General features: G+C 32.5%; 1 protein-coding gene across 1 annotated transcript; it reads right to left on the bottom strand.

The window, feature by feature from the left end:
- Nucleotides 1-13,493: 13,493 nt before the first annotated feature.
- Nucleotides 13,494-14,919, bottom strand: LOC133829877 (uncharacterized). The gene is made up of 2 exons (XM_062259706.1): nucleotides 14,741-14,919; nucleotides 13,494-14,497 (listed from the first exon to the last, which is right to left on the bottom strand). Exons 1-2 carry the CDS (start codon nucleotides 14,823-14,825, stop codon nucleotides 13,827-13,829), a joined length of 756 nt encoding a protein of 251 aa, XP_062115690.1. The 5' UTR covers nucleotides 14,826-14,919; the 3' UTR covers nucleotides 13,494-13,826.
- Between the last annotated feature and the right edge of the window lie 1,076 nt (nucleotides 14,920-15,995).

Raw genomic sequence — 15,995 nt, 5'->3', positions numbered from 1 at the left:
TCCCTAGCGACATTCATCTTTTGTGTCGCCTTAAGTTTATATTTTATATGATTTAATTTAATTTAAATGAATTTTTATTTTAATGCTTTTTAATATTCAAAATATTGTTTAAATTTTAAATTTTAGAATTCGATGGACATAATTTGGTAACGGTAATAGTTTGGGGGTAAAATCCTTTCTATTTTTTAAATTATACACGTGGCAATCCACATCAGCACTCCAATGTCGTCATATCACCATTCTGTTACCAAAATTGGACGAAAGTCCCACACTTCAGTAACATGAATAGTTTAGGGAGAATTTTTAAAGGGAAATTTTACACTATATGTCCTATAACATACTTAATTTTTTTAAAATGTCAACATAATTTACTCTCCCAAACGTATGCCATTTCTAATTTTTTGGACAAAAACACCCCTGACATTAAACACTCTCATCCCAGCTGAACTCTCTCATTTCTCTCTCAGTAGAATTTTCTCTCAACCTCTCAGACCCCTCACATTCTCACTATCTCTCTCAGGCGAAGCTCTCTCTCTCATTACAGCCACCGTCACCATCATCTTCTCCATCGCTGGCAACGGTAAGTTAGTTTTGTGGTTTTTTTTAAAAAAAAAATTGAATCGTAATGTATAAAATCGATGAAATGGGTTTGATTTTTAATCTTTATTTTGCTAAAATGTAGCTTAAATGGGTTTGATTCTATGTGCATCATTTTGGAAGATTATGTTTAAATTTTGCAAAAAATTTGTAGGTCGATATTCATTCGATTCCACATCGATGCCATTTCGATGCTTCATCGATGGTAATTCGATGACATACAGTGCATGTGCAGATTTTTAAATTATTGAAAAGTAGTTCATCGATGCTCATTCGATGCTCATTCGATGCTCCATCGATAGTATTTCGATGTACCAGTAAATGAAGGTGATAGTCCATCGGTGCACAATCGATGGTATATCGATGTCATTTCGATGCTTGCATGGTTTTCATTTTTTTTTGTGTATAAAATTGATGATATGTCGTGGTGACTTCGATGCAATTTCGATTATAGTTTGATGGTAAATCGATGATGAATCGGTGCTTATAGAAATATGTATTGCAGTTTAACATCGATGCCACATCGATGACATTTCGATGCATATCGATGCTCATGGTTGTATGTACACGATTCCATTTCAATGGTATATCGATGTCATATCGATGCTGAACCAAATCAACAAATATGGCATCGATTCAACATTGATATTATATCGAACATAACATCTAAATTATATGTTCGCCCCAACATCGAAATTTCATCCATGTACCATCGATATGGCATCGATATACCATCGAAATGTCATAGATGTATAATCGATGCTGATGGTTGCCATCTGTACGCGATTCCATTTCGATGGTATATCGATGCCATATCGACGCTGAACCAAATCAACATATATGGCATCGATTCAACATCGATATACCATCGATATTATATCAAAAATAACATCTAAATTAGATGTTCGCCCCAACATCGACATTCCATCGATGTACCATCGAAATGAAATCGATGTACCATCGAAATGCCATTGATTTTGGAATGGCACCCACATAAATCCTGATCCAAAGAATAGATCAAAAAATGCAGAAAAAATATCACACTCAACTGCGGAACAGTTTGAATCTAATATCTAACCATGGCATTTCATATTTGTTAGAGAATATATTTTATACTCAATGGAAATATGGAAAAACCAAAAATACAACTCTATGCAAAAAATACAATAGACAAGATAATATTGATTAAAGAAATATTACAAACTTGGTTCATTGATTTGTATCCACCCTCACCGAACTTAGTCATTATTTATTTTATTTATTATTTATTATGATTGCGAAAGAAAATCAAACTCATACATGTTAACAAAATAGCATTGATATTAATTTGGAAAAGAAAGTTTTTCACTATTTACAACCAGAAAAGAAAACAAATAATAAATTAAAACAAATAATGAAACTAATTATTCTAAAAATCGAGATCTTCTATATCCGATCCTTCATCTAGCATATCATCATTTAACTCCTCATAGTCCTCATTATCATGTGCCTCAAAATGCCATCGAGGAAGGTTCATAAAAATTCTATGATTTTGCTCATTTGTAAACTGAAACTCTATTTTTGAAGTGAACCTAATCAAGAGAAAATAATATCTCATTGCAACTGGCAATTCATCTTCATTATCCATTGTTTCCCATATATCCTCTAAGGCTGTTGTTACATTATGATAATCTCTAAATAATCTAATTACTAAAACGACCCAACTTATTCTAGACTTTGGACCATTAATAACTACTATTTGTAGATATGAATCTTAAGAAAACTTACATACAAAATAGTTGTAACTTTATTAAAAATTGTAAAACCAAAGTTAAAATACATAAAATTCAGTTAGGATATGGGATCCCATTTGTTATACCCAAAAATTGGAGATCAATTATGTGGCAATAAAATTAACATGTGGCATGAGTAGTTGGGTGATCTGGCTTAGCAGTAGCCCAATGCATCAGTTGAGAAGTTGGACTGCTTGAGAGATGCATTGTCAAGTCAGATACGCCCAAGGAGACTATTTTGTCTAAGGAGTGCTTGGCTCCGACCCCAATTTGAAGAGCCCAAGTGTTTGTTTCAAACCTAAGTCCAAGGACCTTAGCATGAGGAGCCTCTTGAATATTTGGCTCGAGTGTGTCCGAGGTAAACCTCTCAAGGTTTCCTAAATGTTGGCTCGAACATGTCCAAAGTAAGTAGCTAAGGAAAAGGAGTTCCATGCACCAAGAATTGGGACTTAGGTTTTTTACAAGGATAGCCTGCACCATGTCCGATCGGACATGGTTGAAGAGGCCAAGGGGAGAGATACCTCGGACTTATCCGAGGTGAGAAGCTTCAAGGAGGTTGCCTCGGACCTATCCGAGGTGAGAAGCTTCAAGGAGGTTGCCTCGGACCTATCCGGGGTGAGATGCCAAGGAGGTTGCCTCGGACCTATCCGGGGTGAGATGCCAAGGAGGTTGCCTCGGACCTATCCGAGGTGAGAAGCCAAGGAGATTGGTTCAAGGAGAAACATGGCATGCTAGAGGAGAGTGCCATGTTAGAGGAGAGAAGTGCATGTTCTACCACCATGCACGTTCGACCCACAAAAACATGTCCTACCACCATGCATGTCCTACCACCATGCACGTCCAACCAACACTTTCATAAGTGGTCAGTAGGAGGTGGATCAACTAGCTAGAGGAGACTAAGTCAAGATTCCCAGAAACAACTTCAACAAGATATGCGGGAATCTCTCATTCTTCCCACAAATGGGGGGTTTGTTACATTTTGAATTTTGAATGTTTCTTTGTAATTTAAATGTAATAAATATAATAAAATATCCCGGTTCTAAGGGATACCGTATGTATGACCCTAAGCCTATAAATAGGGGGCTTATGGGATGAAAGAGGGGTTTCTTCTGCTTCTTCTTTCTAGAGAGAGAAAATTGGGTCGGAGTATTCTAGAGAGAGAAAGTGCTGAAATAAGAGAGAATTCTTGTAATTTTGCAATCTGTACTGAAGAAACTCAGTTGGCTCAGTCCATCTGATCTTGAGTACGGATCTATAAATCACAACTCTAAGTGGATTAGGCTATTACCGACAATCGGGGCTGAACCACTATAAAAATCTTGTGTGTTCTTTATTTTCTTTATTATACTGTCTGTGTCGTATAAAATCTCTTGAAGGCTTGTCGTATTTGACGTTCTCACGTCGTTGGCTAAAAACACAGTCAACACCATTGTTTGAAATAAAATAGAACATAACTTAAATAAATTGGTTACAAAATTAATCGTGGAAATACATAGAAATCATAATTTAAAAGACTTAAACAACTTCATCCTCGAATCATTCGCGCAGTCCACCGATTCTATTCTGACTCAATACACATTCCCAAGCTATCAAGAACCTTCCCGCTACCATAACTATTTTCCTGCACATATAAAACATAAATGAATGAGCCTAATGCCCAGCAAGGAAAAATCTACTACAAGCATGAACATAATCATACACATAAACTATGAACATATATCATATACTATAACACATATAATTCTAACCCATGTACATGGTGACTATTGGGGTTTGCTAACTAAGCAACTATAAGCCTCGTACTATGATGAGGTTTGCTAGTTAACATAGCACATATCACATAAGAACTATCCTATTTTCCTTACCAAAATACCGGGATGATGAGAACAAGGTCAGGATTTTGGAACACTCCTAAAAACCATTGATAGAGAGGTGAGTATTCTAACAGAAAAAGATGAAAAGAATGAACTAAACCATCGAGAAAATACTTACCGACGAGAACCTCAAGTTCAAAGAACTTAGATGCCTAACCAGAAATAAAGAATACCGAGTTAGGAACTAAGTAGAGAAAAACTATAAGAACTTAATGAAACAATACAGAAAGGAACTAAGAATAGGAATACCTTTGAAATTGATATACCCAAACTACACCTCGAAACCGAAATACAGTATAAACCTTACTTCCCAAGTGTTTGATAAGCTTAAGATGATAAAGCTTATAACCCCAACCCAAGTGTTTAACATAGAAATCATAATTTAAAAGACTTAAACAACTTCATCCTCGAATCATTCGCGCAGTCCACCGATTCTATTCTGACTCAATACACATTCCCAAGCTATCAAGAACCTTCCCGCTACCATAACTATTTTCCTGCACATATAAAACATAAATGAATGAGCCTAATGCCCAGCAAGGAAAAATCTACTACAAGCATGAACATAATCATACACATAAACTATGAACATATATCATATACTATAACACATATAATTCTAACCCATGTACATGGTGACTATTGGGGTTTGCTAACTAAGCAACTATAAGCCTCGTACTATGATGAGGTTTGCTAGTTAACATAGCACATATCACATAAGAACTATCCTATTTTCCTTACCAAAATACCGGGATGATGAGAACAAGGTCAGGATTTTGGAACACTCCTAAAAACCATTGATAGAGAGGTGAGTATTCTAACAGAAAAAGATGAAAAGAATGAACTAAACCATCGAGAAAATACTTACCGACGAGAACCTCAAGTTCAAAGAACTTAGATGCCTAACCTGAAATAAAGAATACCGAGTTAGGAACTAAGTAGAGAAAAACTATAAGAACTTAATGAAACAATACAGAAAGGAACTAAGAATAGGAATACCTTTGAAATTGATATACCCAAACTACACCTCGAAACCGAAATACAGTATAAACCTTACTTCCCAAGTGTTTGATAAGCTTAAGATGATAAAGCTTATAACCCCAACCCAAGTGTTTAACACTCTAAAGTAATTCTAACAGCTTGTAGGCTCTGAACTCAGCTTGATGAATGAAGAAATGGCTGGGTACTATGTCTTATTTATAGAGTTCAAGAATGAAAAGATCTTCATTTTAGCTTGAATAAAATAATGGCTTTTTAATTGAAAAACATTTAATAATCATTCAGCAGAGGCTGAAGACTTGGTCAAAAATATTATGGACTTATCAAGAGGTTAAGGATTAAAATGAGCTCGGTTTCAAATCATTCAAAATTTATGCCCTAGGGCCAATATATCGCCTACCATAGGCGATATATCGCCTGGGCTCATATGCCCGAGGCTCGTCGAGTTGGTCGTGCAAAGTTACGTGTTTTTCATATCCCCGTGTGGCGATATATCGCCCCTTAGAGTTGCGATATATCGGCATACACTGTAATATTATACACGTAATTACACTTTTTCAGCCTAATTTGAATTGAGTAAACAGCCATGACTAAGTCCTTTAACGATTTGAAAGCTGCTGGCAGACTCTAGGATTTTCAAATATTACTCTTCATAAACTATTCCTAAAAAATACTTAATTTCTCATTAAACATACACATGACAAGTGTTATTATCTTATTGGGTCTATCTAAACCTTATAGTATAATAAATATCATCTTCATAATCAGTCATATTAATCAAACCTTAGGTTATAATTAATATTCTTAAACTATAGGTTAAACTTATAAAATCTACAAGTGTTGCTACGAGTGTCCAATTAAGTCCCGGCTTGAACCAAAATCCACAGTCATAAACATACTACAACTACTACTAGTTATTACTATTTCTACTATCTAACTAGCTAAGTAAAGTTCTTGGACTCTACAAAGTAGTTATCCAACCTTAATTATGTTGAAAAAGTGCAATTACGTGTTTAAAATAATCACATATGCCGATATATCGCTTGACGCTGAATACGGAAAACACGTTGATGTTGCACGATCGTACGAACGGAGGCTCGGGATTAGGGCCCAACCGATATATCACCACATAGGGGCGATATATCGCCACATAGGGGGTGATATATCGCCCTATTTAACTATTTTTTATTTTGTTTTTAATTTTTAAAAACCACCTTTGACTCCTTAGACCCACCTCTGTTACTTTTGACTGAGTCTTCGGCCTCTGATTGACGAAAATTCAATTATCTTCAATTAAATTCATTATTTTTATTCAAATCAAAATGGGGTTAGTTTCACTCCTTACCTCTATAAATAGGACCTAGTACCCAACCCTTTCACTTACTCTTCAGCTATGATCAGACTCCAAGGTGCTAGTGAGACCATAAGAGTGATACACTTTGGTTGGAAAAGAAAAAGTTTTTTCATTCTTAAGCTTTATCAAACACTTGGGAAGTGAGGATTAGAGTATTTCGGTATTGGAGATAGGCCAATCCATAAGGTCAACAAAGGTACCCTTATTCTTAAGATCAATCCTGTTTGATTCCTTAGTTTCTTTAGTTTTATTCAAGTTCTAACTTTTGTTATTGTTTTGTGGTTAGGTTTTTAAGTTCTTTGAACTTAAGGTGTCTTTTCGGTAAGTTTTCTCTGGTGGTTTAGTTATATTTTTTTCATCTCTTTCCTTTAGAAATACTCACTATTCTCTTGGTGGTTTTAGGAGTGTTCCACGTCCCGCATTTGTTCTCATATCCCGGTTTTGGTAAGGAAAATAGGCTAGATCTTGTATGTTTGTATGATATGTTATGCTTTTATGTTATGTTATGTATAATATGTTATGATAAGTTTATGTTTTAATATGTTATGTTATGATTTACCCTACCTCAAATATTAGACAGGGGACCTAGATGGGTTTTCATACACTACATGTGATCTAACCTACCTCAAATATTAGACAGGGGATGTAAATGGTTTATCACATGTCATAATGGCCATTATAAGTATAGTCTTATATGATATACGTTTTTATAGACACATGTTTATAGTATATTTTATGATATGATTATAGTATTTGTATGATATGTTTATAGTATATGTTATGATATAATTTTATGTATATGTTTTATGTTGTTAGTAGTTTTTTTTTGCTGGGCATTAGGCTCACTCCTTTTCTTTTAGTATGATGCAGGAAAATAGATGCAAAGGCAGAAGGATTTTTGGAAGCTTGGTGTGTGTATGGAGGTGAATGGAGTGGATGGGCTGAGTGTCGATTCGAGGACAACGTTTTTTTAGTCTCTTTAAATTACGTTTTTATGTATTTTTCCGCATTTAGCTTTGTAAACAATTTTATTAAAGTTATGTTTTATTTTAAAACAATGAGCTCATTTATATATTACAAATATTATTTTTAAAGTTTTCAATAAAGTTATGAATTTTCTTATGTATGTTTTCTCTAAAGTTGTAGTTAGGTCTAGTAGGTTTAATGACCTAAGTCTCATAGATAGTTGGATCGTTACATTTAATTTCTTATGTTTTAGTTTAAAATTATCTCTTTTTTGAGATTAATTTAAACATATCACCATCTTTAACAAAAATGAATAAAGTTCACTTTAATTTATTCACTATTGGTGTAAACATTGTTTCTCCAATTTTACAATGCCTCCTCATTGATACATTGAATATTTAAGAATTATTGTCACTAAATAATTTTCAAATATGTTTCATTTGACCACACTCTAGACTTCAAGTTTATTGAGTCAATATGTCATCCCACAATTGTTGAATCCACCTTGATCCATTTTTCTTGCAGTAGCAAGACGCAACCATTAAAAGATGTAACCCCCTTAGGTTCATCTTTTCTTATCTCATAAAATGAGATGCTCATCTTTTAAATGAGAAAATTTTAAATTCTCAATTAATTGTTTTATTCACAAATCACATACTAACAACAATATAGGATAAAACCTATTAACATCTCACAAATATTTGCATGATTATATTTCAATATAATTTCACATAATTGTCAACACATATGACTTATATCATACTAACATGGCTCTTTATAAATATATAAACATAAATTACAAATACACACACATATGATTTCATATTTTTATTGATTCACAAAATCAATATATTTATGCATGTCGTATAAAACTCATAAAATTGTCATTCTAAAAATTTATCAACATTACATAATAAGACAATTCCATAACATGATATCATATTACCCAATAATCTTATAGATTATTTACACAATATGTTAATTAATCACATATAGCAACAACTCAAGATGTTGAATTATCTTTTAATCTAGCCACTATATTTGAAAAAACAAAGGAGATTAGAAAACAATGAACCTCATTTATAAAATTTTCTTCTTCTCATTTTTATCACTATATGAAAACCATTAGATCTTCTAAGAAAACTAAAGAAGAACATTACCTTAACTTACCATATTTTCAAAGTTGGATCCTGACAAGATCTCTATGGTTTCTCCTTCCATTGAAAAGGAAAATAAGCTTTTGATTGTTAGACAAGATATTTTATACTCAATAGAAATATGGAAAAACCAAAAATACAACTCTATGCAAAAAATACGATAGACAAGATAATATTGATTACAGAAATATTACAACTCAATTGCTCAAAATACAAGTAAATAGAAAGATGTAGAAGAAGAAGATTAAAAACTCAAAACAATAATAATACAAGTAAATAAGATCAACAAGATCAAAAGAATGAAAATAAAACCAATAAAAAGAATAAACTCTCACACAACCAAAGTGTAGAGTAGTGTGGATCACCAACTTGAACAAGGTTCAAAACCTTTGTCCAAAAGCTTATTTCCCCCTATTCTCTAAGTACTAAGGGATCTCTCTAGGAAATATCTCTCTGGAATTATCAAGTCTCTATGGTGTATTTTCCAACCAAGTGCTTTGTGGATGGAAAATGGTGTATCTTACAAGTGAGCATTAGACTCCTATTTATAGAGTTTTTGAGACACCATTTGAATTTCAAATTCCACCAACCCCCATGGCTGTTACCAATGATTAATTGGATGTTTATGGAATTAAAATAGAGATTTGGGAGTTACTTGGTTGTTGGAAACGTTCAAAATTGGATAAAACTGAAGTTTGGAAAATATTGTCAGCCACTTGGGCCTCGGCCTGAAAAACACTGGTCACGGCCCACAATGTTTTTATGCCTCTTGGGCCGCGGCTTGAAAAACACTTGGCGCGGCCCAAGACGTTTTTTCAGCAACTAATTTTCCAAATTTGCCAAAACGTTCCAAATTCATTCCCACTTGATTTTGTAACTTCCATACACATTATGGGAGTTAAAATCACATCTCTAACAACCATTTCAGATATGGCTTTAAGAAATTCATCTCAATATTGTGTAACAACAAATCTACACAATAATGGGTAATATTTGGAAGTTACAAATTTGTGATTAAATTTGTAACACCAAATATGTTACATATTTTGATATTTCAAATATATCTAAATAATGTAACTCTTAATTATATGTTACAATATGTGACACTCTTTGTCACATTTATTTAATCTAAAACATTATATTATAAAGGGATAATTGTGGCAAAAGTACCCAATGTTTGGGTTTTGTACGCGGCATAGACCCAATGTTTATTTTTAGTGGCAAAAGTATCCAAAATCAGTAAAACTGTAATTCCGTCAGCCTCCTCCGTTAGATTCCGTTTCGTGATGACTGGACCAACACGTGTCACTTCGTGATTGGTCCAACTCAATAATATATTAGGGATATTTGCGACATAAGTACCCAATGTTTGGGTTTTGTACACGGCATAAGTACCCAATGTTTAAAAATAATTATGATTTGGACCAATAAAAATGTGACACGTGTCTGCCTAACGGAGTCTAACGGAGGAGACTGACAGAATTACAGTTTTATTGACTTTGGGTACTTTTGCCACTAAAAATAAACATTGGGTCTATGCCGCGTACAAAACCCAAACATTGGGTACTTTTGCCACAATTATCCCTATTATAAAATAATATAATATTACATTATATTATAAATAATATAATAATATTCACAAGTAGATAGAATGAAATGATACTTACCCATGATTTTTTTCTCTTAAAAAACGCCAAGAATGACAATTTCTTCACTTGAAATGAAACTTCCAGATCCAAGCAATCCAATTTCTTCACCGATTTGGCTGTGAAAATGACTGTAAATGATGGATGAGAGAGAGAAAAATGTGTGAAGTGTTAAATTTTACTGATGAGTGTATTTTTGTTCATAATAGGGGAGGGGGCACATTAGTGGGAGAATTTTTATGATGGCATCTTAAAAAATTTAACTATATTATGATGCATATAGTGTAAAATTTTCCCTTTTAAAAGACCAAAAAATTTAGGGGGCACGATTTGGTAGTGGTAATAGTCGGGAAGGGGGATCCTAATAAGCCTAACTAAAAATAAAAAATTATACATAACTTTAATTATAATTTAATTAAATTGTAATTAAGAAAAAATTAATAACACTTTTATTCACAATTTAACCCACACAAAATAAACCAATTTCTAAACTTTATTAACATAAATAATAATATATATAAAAATATTTAAACATTATAAAATATAATATAATAATAAAAAAAGATGCAGTTGCACTGTAGCTACCACTGAATATATGTCAATCAAATGTTGCTCGGTTGGAGACAAAACAAGTTCTGCATCACCATTTTTGTCGCACGTTGGAGATGGTCCACTCCCAATTAGGGGTGGCAATTCGTGTTATCGTGTCATAATCGTGTCGACACGATTATGACACGACACGATTAGAGTAAACCCGTACACGACACGATTATTAATCGTGTCAGAAATCCAAACCCGTACACGACACGATTATCTTAGCGGGTCACACGTGTCGACACGATAACACGTTTAATAAATTTGTCATTTGACACAAATCTAAAACTGACACGATTAATACACAATTAAACGTGTAATGACACGACACGAAATTGACACGATTAACATAATATAAATAAATTAAAATGTTTATATAATCTTAAACGTGTCTTAAGCGTGTCATTTTCGGGTTAAGCGGGTTGACCCGAAAATGACACGTTTAATAAACGTGTTAAACGTGTCGACACGATTATGACACGAAAATTAAATGTGTCACCCAAACCCATTTATTTCGTGTCGTTTTCGAGTCGTGTCATCGTGTCGTATTGAAAATTGTCAGCCCTACTCCCAATGGATGCTCTACTCTATGTCTTAAAATACCTTACCAAAATATTAATTAATCTATTTCACCTCTAATTTTTACATCATACCGTCCATGAGCTTCTCTATTTCTTTTATCTATATTATATTTTTTAATATTTATAATATCTACCTACATATAATACCATATAAAATTATATTGTGTTTTAAATTTATATGCGTATATATATGTATATTATTTCAAGTAAGCCTTTTTTTTTTCTTATTTTGTAATTTTTTTAATTTTCATGAAAACTAAGAGAAGGAAAAAAAATCCTTACATACTAGATAACAACAATTTTTTTTTTTTTTTTTTGCAGAGAACAAGTCGCACCAATTCATTCTTCGTATCAATAACTACAATTTAGGATATATATATATATATACTCATATACTCGAAGAACAATATAAAAATTAATAAAATATTCTTTTGCTGCATGAATAGTTATCCTTAGATATGACCTAAGAGCACTCTCAATGGAGGAGATAAAATGTCTTACTCTTTATAATATAGAGAAAAAATTGTTAAATAGTTCCAATGGGTGATGTAAACTTTTTTTTTTTTAGCTAAATGAATAGTATTTCTCTATATGTAGTAAAACACTATTCATCAAGCTATGAATATTTTAATTTTTTTTATAAACTTTTATATATATATATATGAGTGTGATACTATTATATTTAATTATTTTATTTTTTAAAATGAATATAATATTTTTTAAAAATATAATATTTAAATGATGTAGAGAAAAATAGAGAATTTGATGTATGGTTTAATGTAAAAATTTAAGATAAATTATAAAAAAAAATATTTTGGTAATGTATTTTGTGATATAGAGTAGAGCACCCATTAGGAGTGCTCTAACACTGCAGATTTATGTATACAGCAACCAATAGATGTTGTTTTTAGGATTCTTATCTATATTTTATACAAATTAGCTATTTTAACTTTTCCAATGAAAGTGCTCATATGCTCATACTTTAGTAAATGACGCTCGCTCCAAGTACATATACTCAGTATTTTTTTTTTCTTTTTTTGCTATTTTTCTTTTTCTAATGATATTTACTTATAGTTACATAGTGACTTGCTTGTCTATTTTTTGTTAGAAAGAAAGACTGCTATAATTGATATAAATATGTGCATGCACATGTGAATGAGATTCAAAAAATTAAATACAAATATAATTATTTATGCATAATTTTTCATGTTCATATTTCTATAATTATTTCAATTATAGCTAAATCTTTTTTTAAATATAATTAAGTTAAATAATAACAATTTTTTGGTTGAGTAAAAAACGAAACCACGTGTCAAGTTGTAAGCATGTGTCTCTGAAAACGTCTGATAGTAGCACTTCTCAACTTTGTTTGGTAGGGTAGAAAAGGAAAAGAAAAAAAAATTGGAAAAGGAAAAAAAGTATTTAATTGGTATGTATAATAAGAGATCCTACAATGAAAGAAGAGAAAGTATCGAACTGAGAACATAAAAATGCTATCATTAAAAGCATATATGTATAGTTTTTTTTTTTTTTTGTAAGAGGAAATAGAGTGGAAAAAAAAGAGTGGGTCCACTAAATAAACTTTTTTCAAAGTGTATTTAATTTCTCTTTGTAAAAAAACAGTGTATTTAATATCTAATTTTCTTTTACATATAGAATTTCAAATAAGGTACAAAAGTGATTCTAGAATAAATTTATTTTTTCTTCTTGTCTTTACAAAACAATTATAGATGAAACATTTATTTTTCTTTAATCCTTTCTTTTTTGTTTTCCCTTCTTATTTTCATTCTCTATCAAACATGATAGTGTAAGGATATGGACCCAATTTAACTGAATTTAATTTCCTTCCCATATAGTTTTTTTTTCTTTGTTCATTTTTCTTAGGAAATGCTCTTATTTTCTGAGAAGTATAATGGGGTGTAGAAGTGTAAATACATGTGGACAAAAGAGGCATTAATGCAACCGTACAATTTTTTTTTTAGAGTCTGAATTCTGAACATAAATAATTCGAAATTCTCTTGCAATGATCATAACCGTACATATTGCCATTGATGACAAATGAATCTAAAATAGCAAGTATATATATAGCACCATAAATTTAATTTCACATGCATAACTACTAATCCTTACACACTCTAACAAGTAATGAGTAACAACCACAATCTTGTGCTTTACCCGCTCACTTGTCATAACTTCACTTTCAACCATTAAAAGCCTTTATTTGCAATAGTACTACAAGCTAAGAAAAGGAACATTGCGCCATATCATAATCAAGCTAGGGGTCAACTAGGGAGCGAGGGGAGGGCCTGGCTTCTTTGGATGATGGAAGATTGGGCCCAATGGATGATGGTACTTCGGCTTCTTAAAGAAGGGATGGGGATGTGGCTTGTAAATTGGAACATATGGTTTGGGTTTCGGTTCAGGCTTTGGCTCAGGCTTTGGTTCGGGTTTTGGCTCTGGTTTTGGTTCAGGCTTTGGCTCTGGCTTTGGTTTTGGTTCGGGCTTTGGCTCAGGCTTAGGTTCTGGCTTTGGTTTTGGTTCGGGCTTTGGCTCAGGCTTTGGTTTTGGTTCGGGCTTTGGCTCAGGCTTAGGTTCTGGCTTTGGTTTTGGTTCGGGCTTTGGCTCAGGCTTTGGTTTTGGTTCGGGCTTTGGCTCAGGCTTTGGTTCAGGCTTGTAAATTGGAATAGGGTGAGGTTTAGGTTTGTAAATAGGAATAGGAACTGGATGAGGTTTAGGCTTGTAAATTGGAATAGGATGGGGTTTAGGGATGTAAACTGGAACGGGGTGAGGTTTTGGAATGTAAACTGGAACGGGGTGAGGTTTTGGAATGTAAACTGGAACGGGGTGAGGTTTTGGCTTGTAAATGGGAACTGGGTGGTGAAAGTAGTCGTGATGTTTCTTGAAAAATGGCTTGTGAGGTGAAAAGAATGGCTTTTCTTCTGTGAGACCTGTATCCTCTGTTATTACATAACAAAAAAATAATAATTAATAATTGTATTGATATTGCTCAAGTAATTAACTTAAACAATGCATATATATTTCTATTCTAACATGAACTACTACTACTAAGCTGAAATCAATAAAAACAAAGTCTAAAATACTAGACTATCTAAATGTTGTTTTAACCCTAGCAAAAAAAAACAATATTCAATTCCATTTTTTTTTAGCAAAAGACAATTTTGTTACATAATAAATGTTACCTGAGGACACATGAGTGAAGCTCACAGCTAAAAGGCAGAGCCAGAAGGCCAGAATGGCCCCTTGGAAAAGAGAGAGGATCCCCATTTGGATCCTAATTTTTAGTACAATTAAGCCTTGAAAGCCTATGAGTTTCAATTGAAGCTTTGAGTGTGTTGATTTGATGAGCTCAATAGGTTCTTATGTGGTATATATAGGGCTAAATTTGAGCACTAGAAAAGCTGTTTAGGAGGCTAACTGTTGCTTCCACTTAATTTAGGACAGCGAATGAGCTCATGAAAGGGACCCAATAAACCTTTTCTCATAGTGCTAATCTCTTCTTCATTTATTGAGTTTTCCCAACTACTTTGTATCTAATATATATCTTTGTTTTAACTCTCTTTTTGTCAAATTATACTGCTCATGAGCTGTGAACCTGATTTCATATTTGCTTCTTGATTTTTCTAGGCAAATTCTCAACTCACAAGTATGTTCAACACTTGTAATTAAAACACACAAATCAATTACTAATGTTTTGTACATAGAAAAAGGACAAGTGAACAAAAAGGTAATGTTTCTATTTAAACAAAAATAGATAACAAAAGGGGTAATGTCACAATTTTCACTCCTTTAATGTAACAAATTTTAAGATTGGAATTTAGTGGAAGAAATATGCTTTTGTTTAGATCTAACCTTTGTCATCTTTTGGAGCCTACGTGCCATTAATTATGTAGTTGAGTAGACTAGATGATTGTTAGAGTTGGTGCCCTCTTCACAATTATTTGGAAAGGCACAATTTTATATAAAATATTATTTATACATAATATCTACATATATCCACACTCTATGGAGAAGAGAACTTACTTTTTAAGAAATTATAAAAACAAAATTATTTTGCTATATAGTATTAAAAAATATCATTTTTCATACAAAATATATTATATTTTGTTCCAACATAATCCACCTATGTCTAGAGTCGAGCCTATTTAGATTTTATGATTTTATTTGATCGTGATGAGACTCGTTCTATTCTATCAATCAATTTTTTTTAATGATAAACTATAATTTTCAATAATATTTTAATAAATTGCGACATCAAATACATAAATTTCGATATAATCTTGTTATGAGACAAAATAAAAAAATGATAACGATTATGCATGGCTCACAATCAAGCTTATTATAGCATAACTACAAGCTAGTGATGGTAGTGAAAGTGGACCATATATACTATATAGCTCATGTGAGCAATTAGAGTGAGCGAGACAAGTCCCCTAA

Source organism: Humulus lupulus, chromosome 4 (assembly GCF_963169125.1).
Source record: "Humulus lupulus chromosome 4, drHumLupu1.1, whole genome shotgun sequence".
In the NCBI taxonomy this organism is placed as follows: domain Eukaryota; kingdom Viridiplantae; phylum Streptophyta; class Magnoliopsida; order Rosales; family Cannabaceae; genus Humulus; species Humulus lupulus.
The sequence above is the reverse complement of the archived record's forward strand: the minus strand, read 5'-3'. Positions and strand labels throughout refer to the sequence as shown.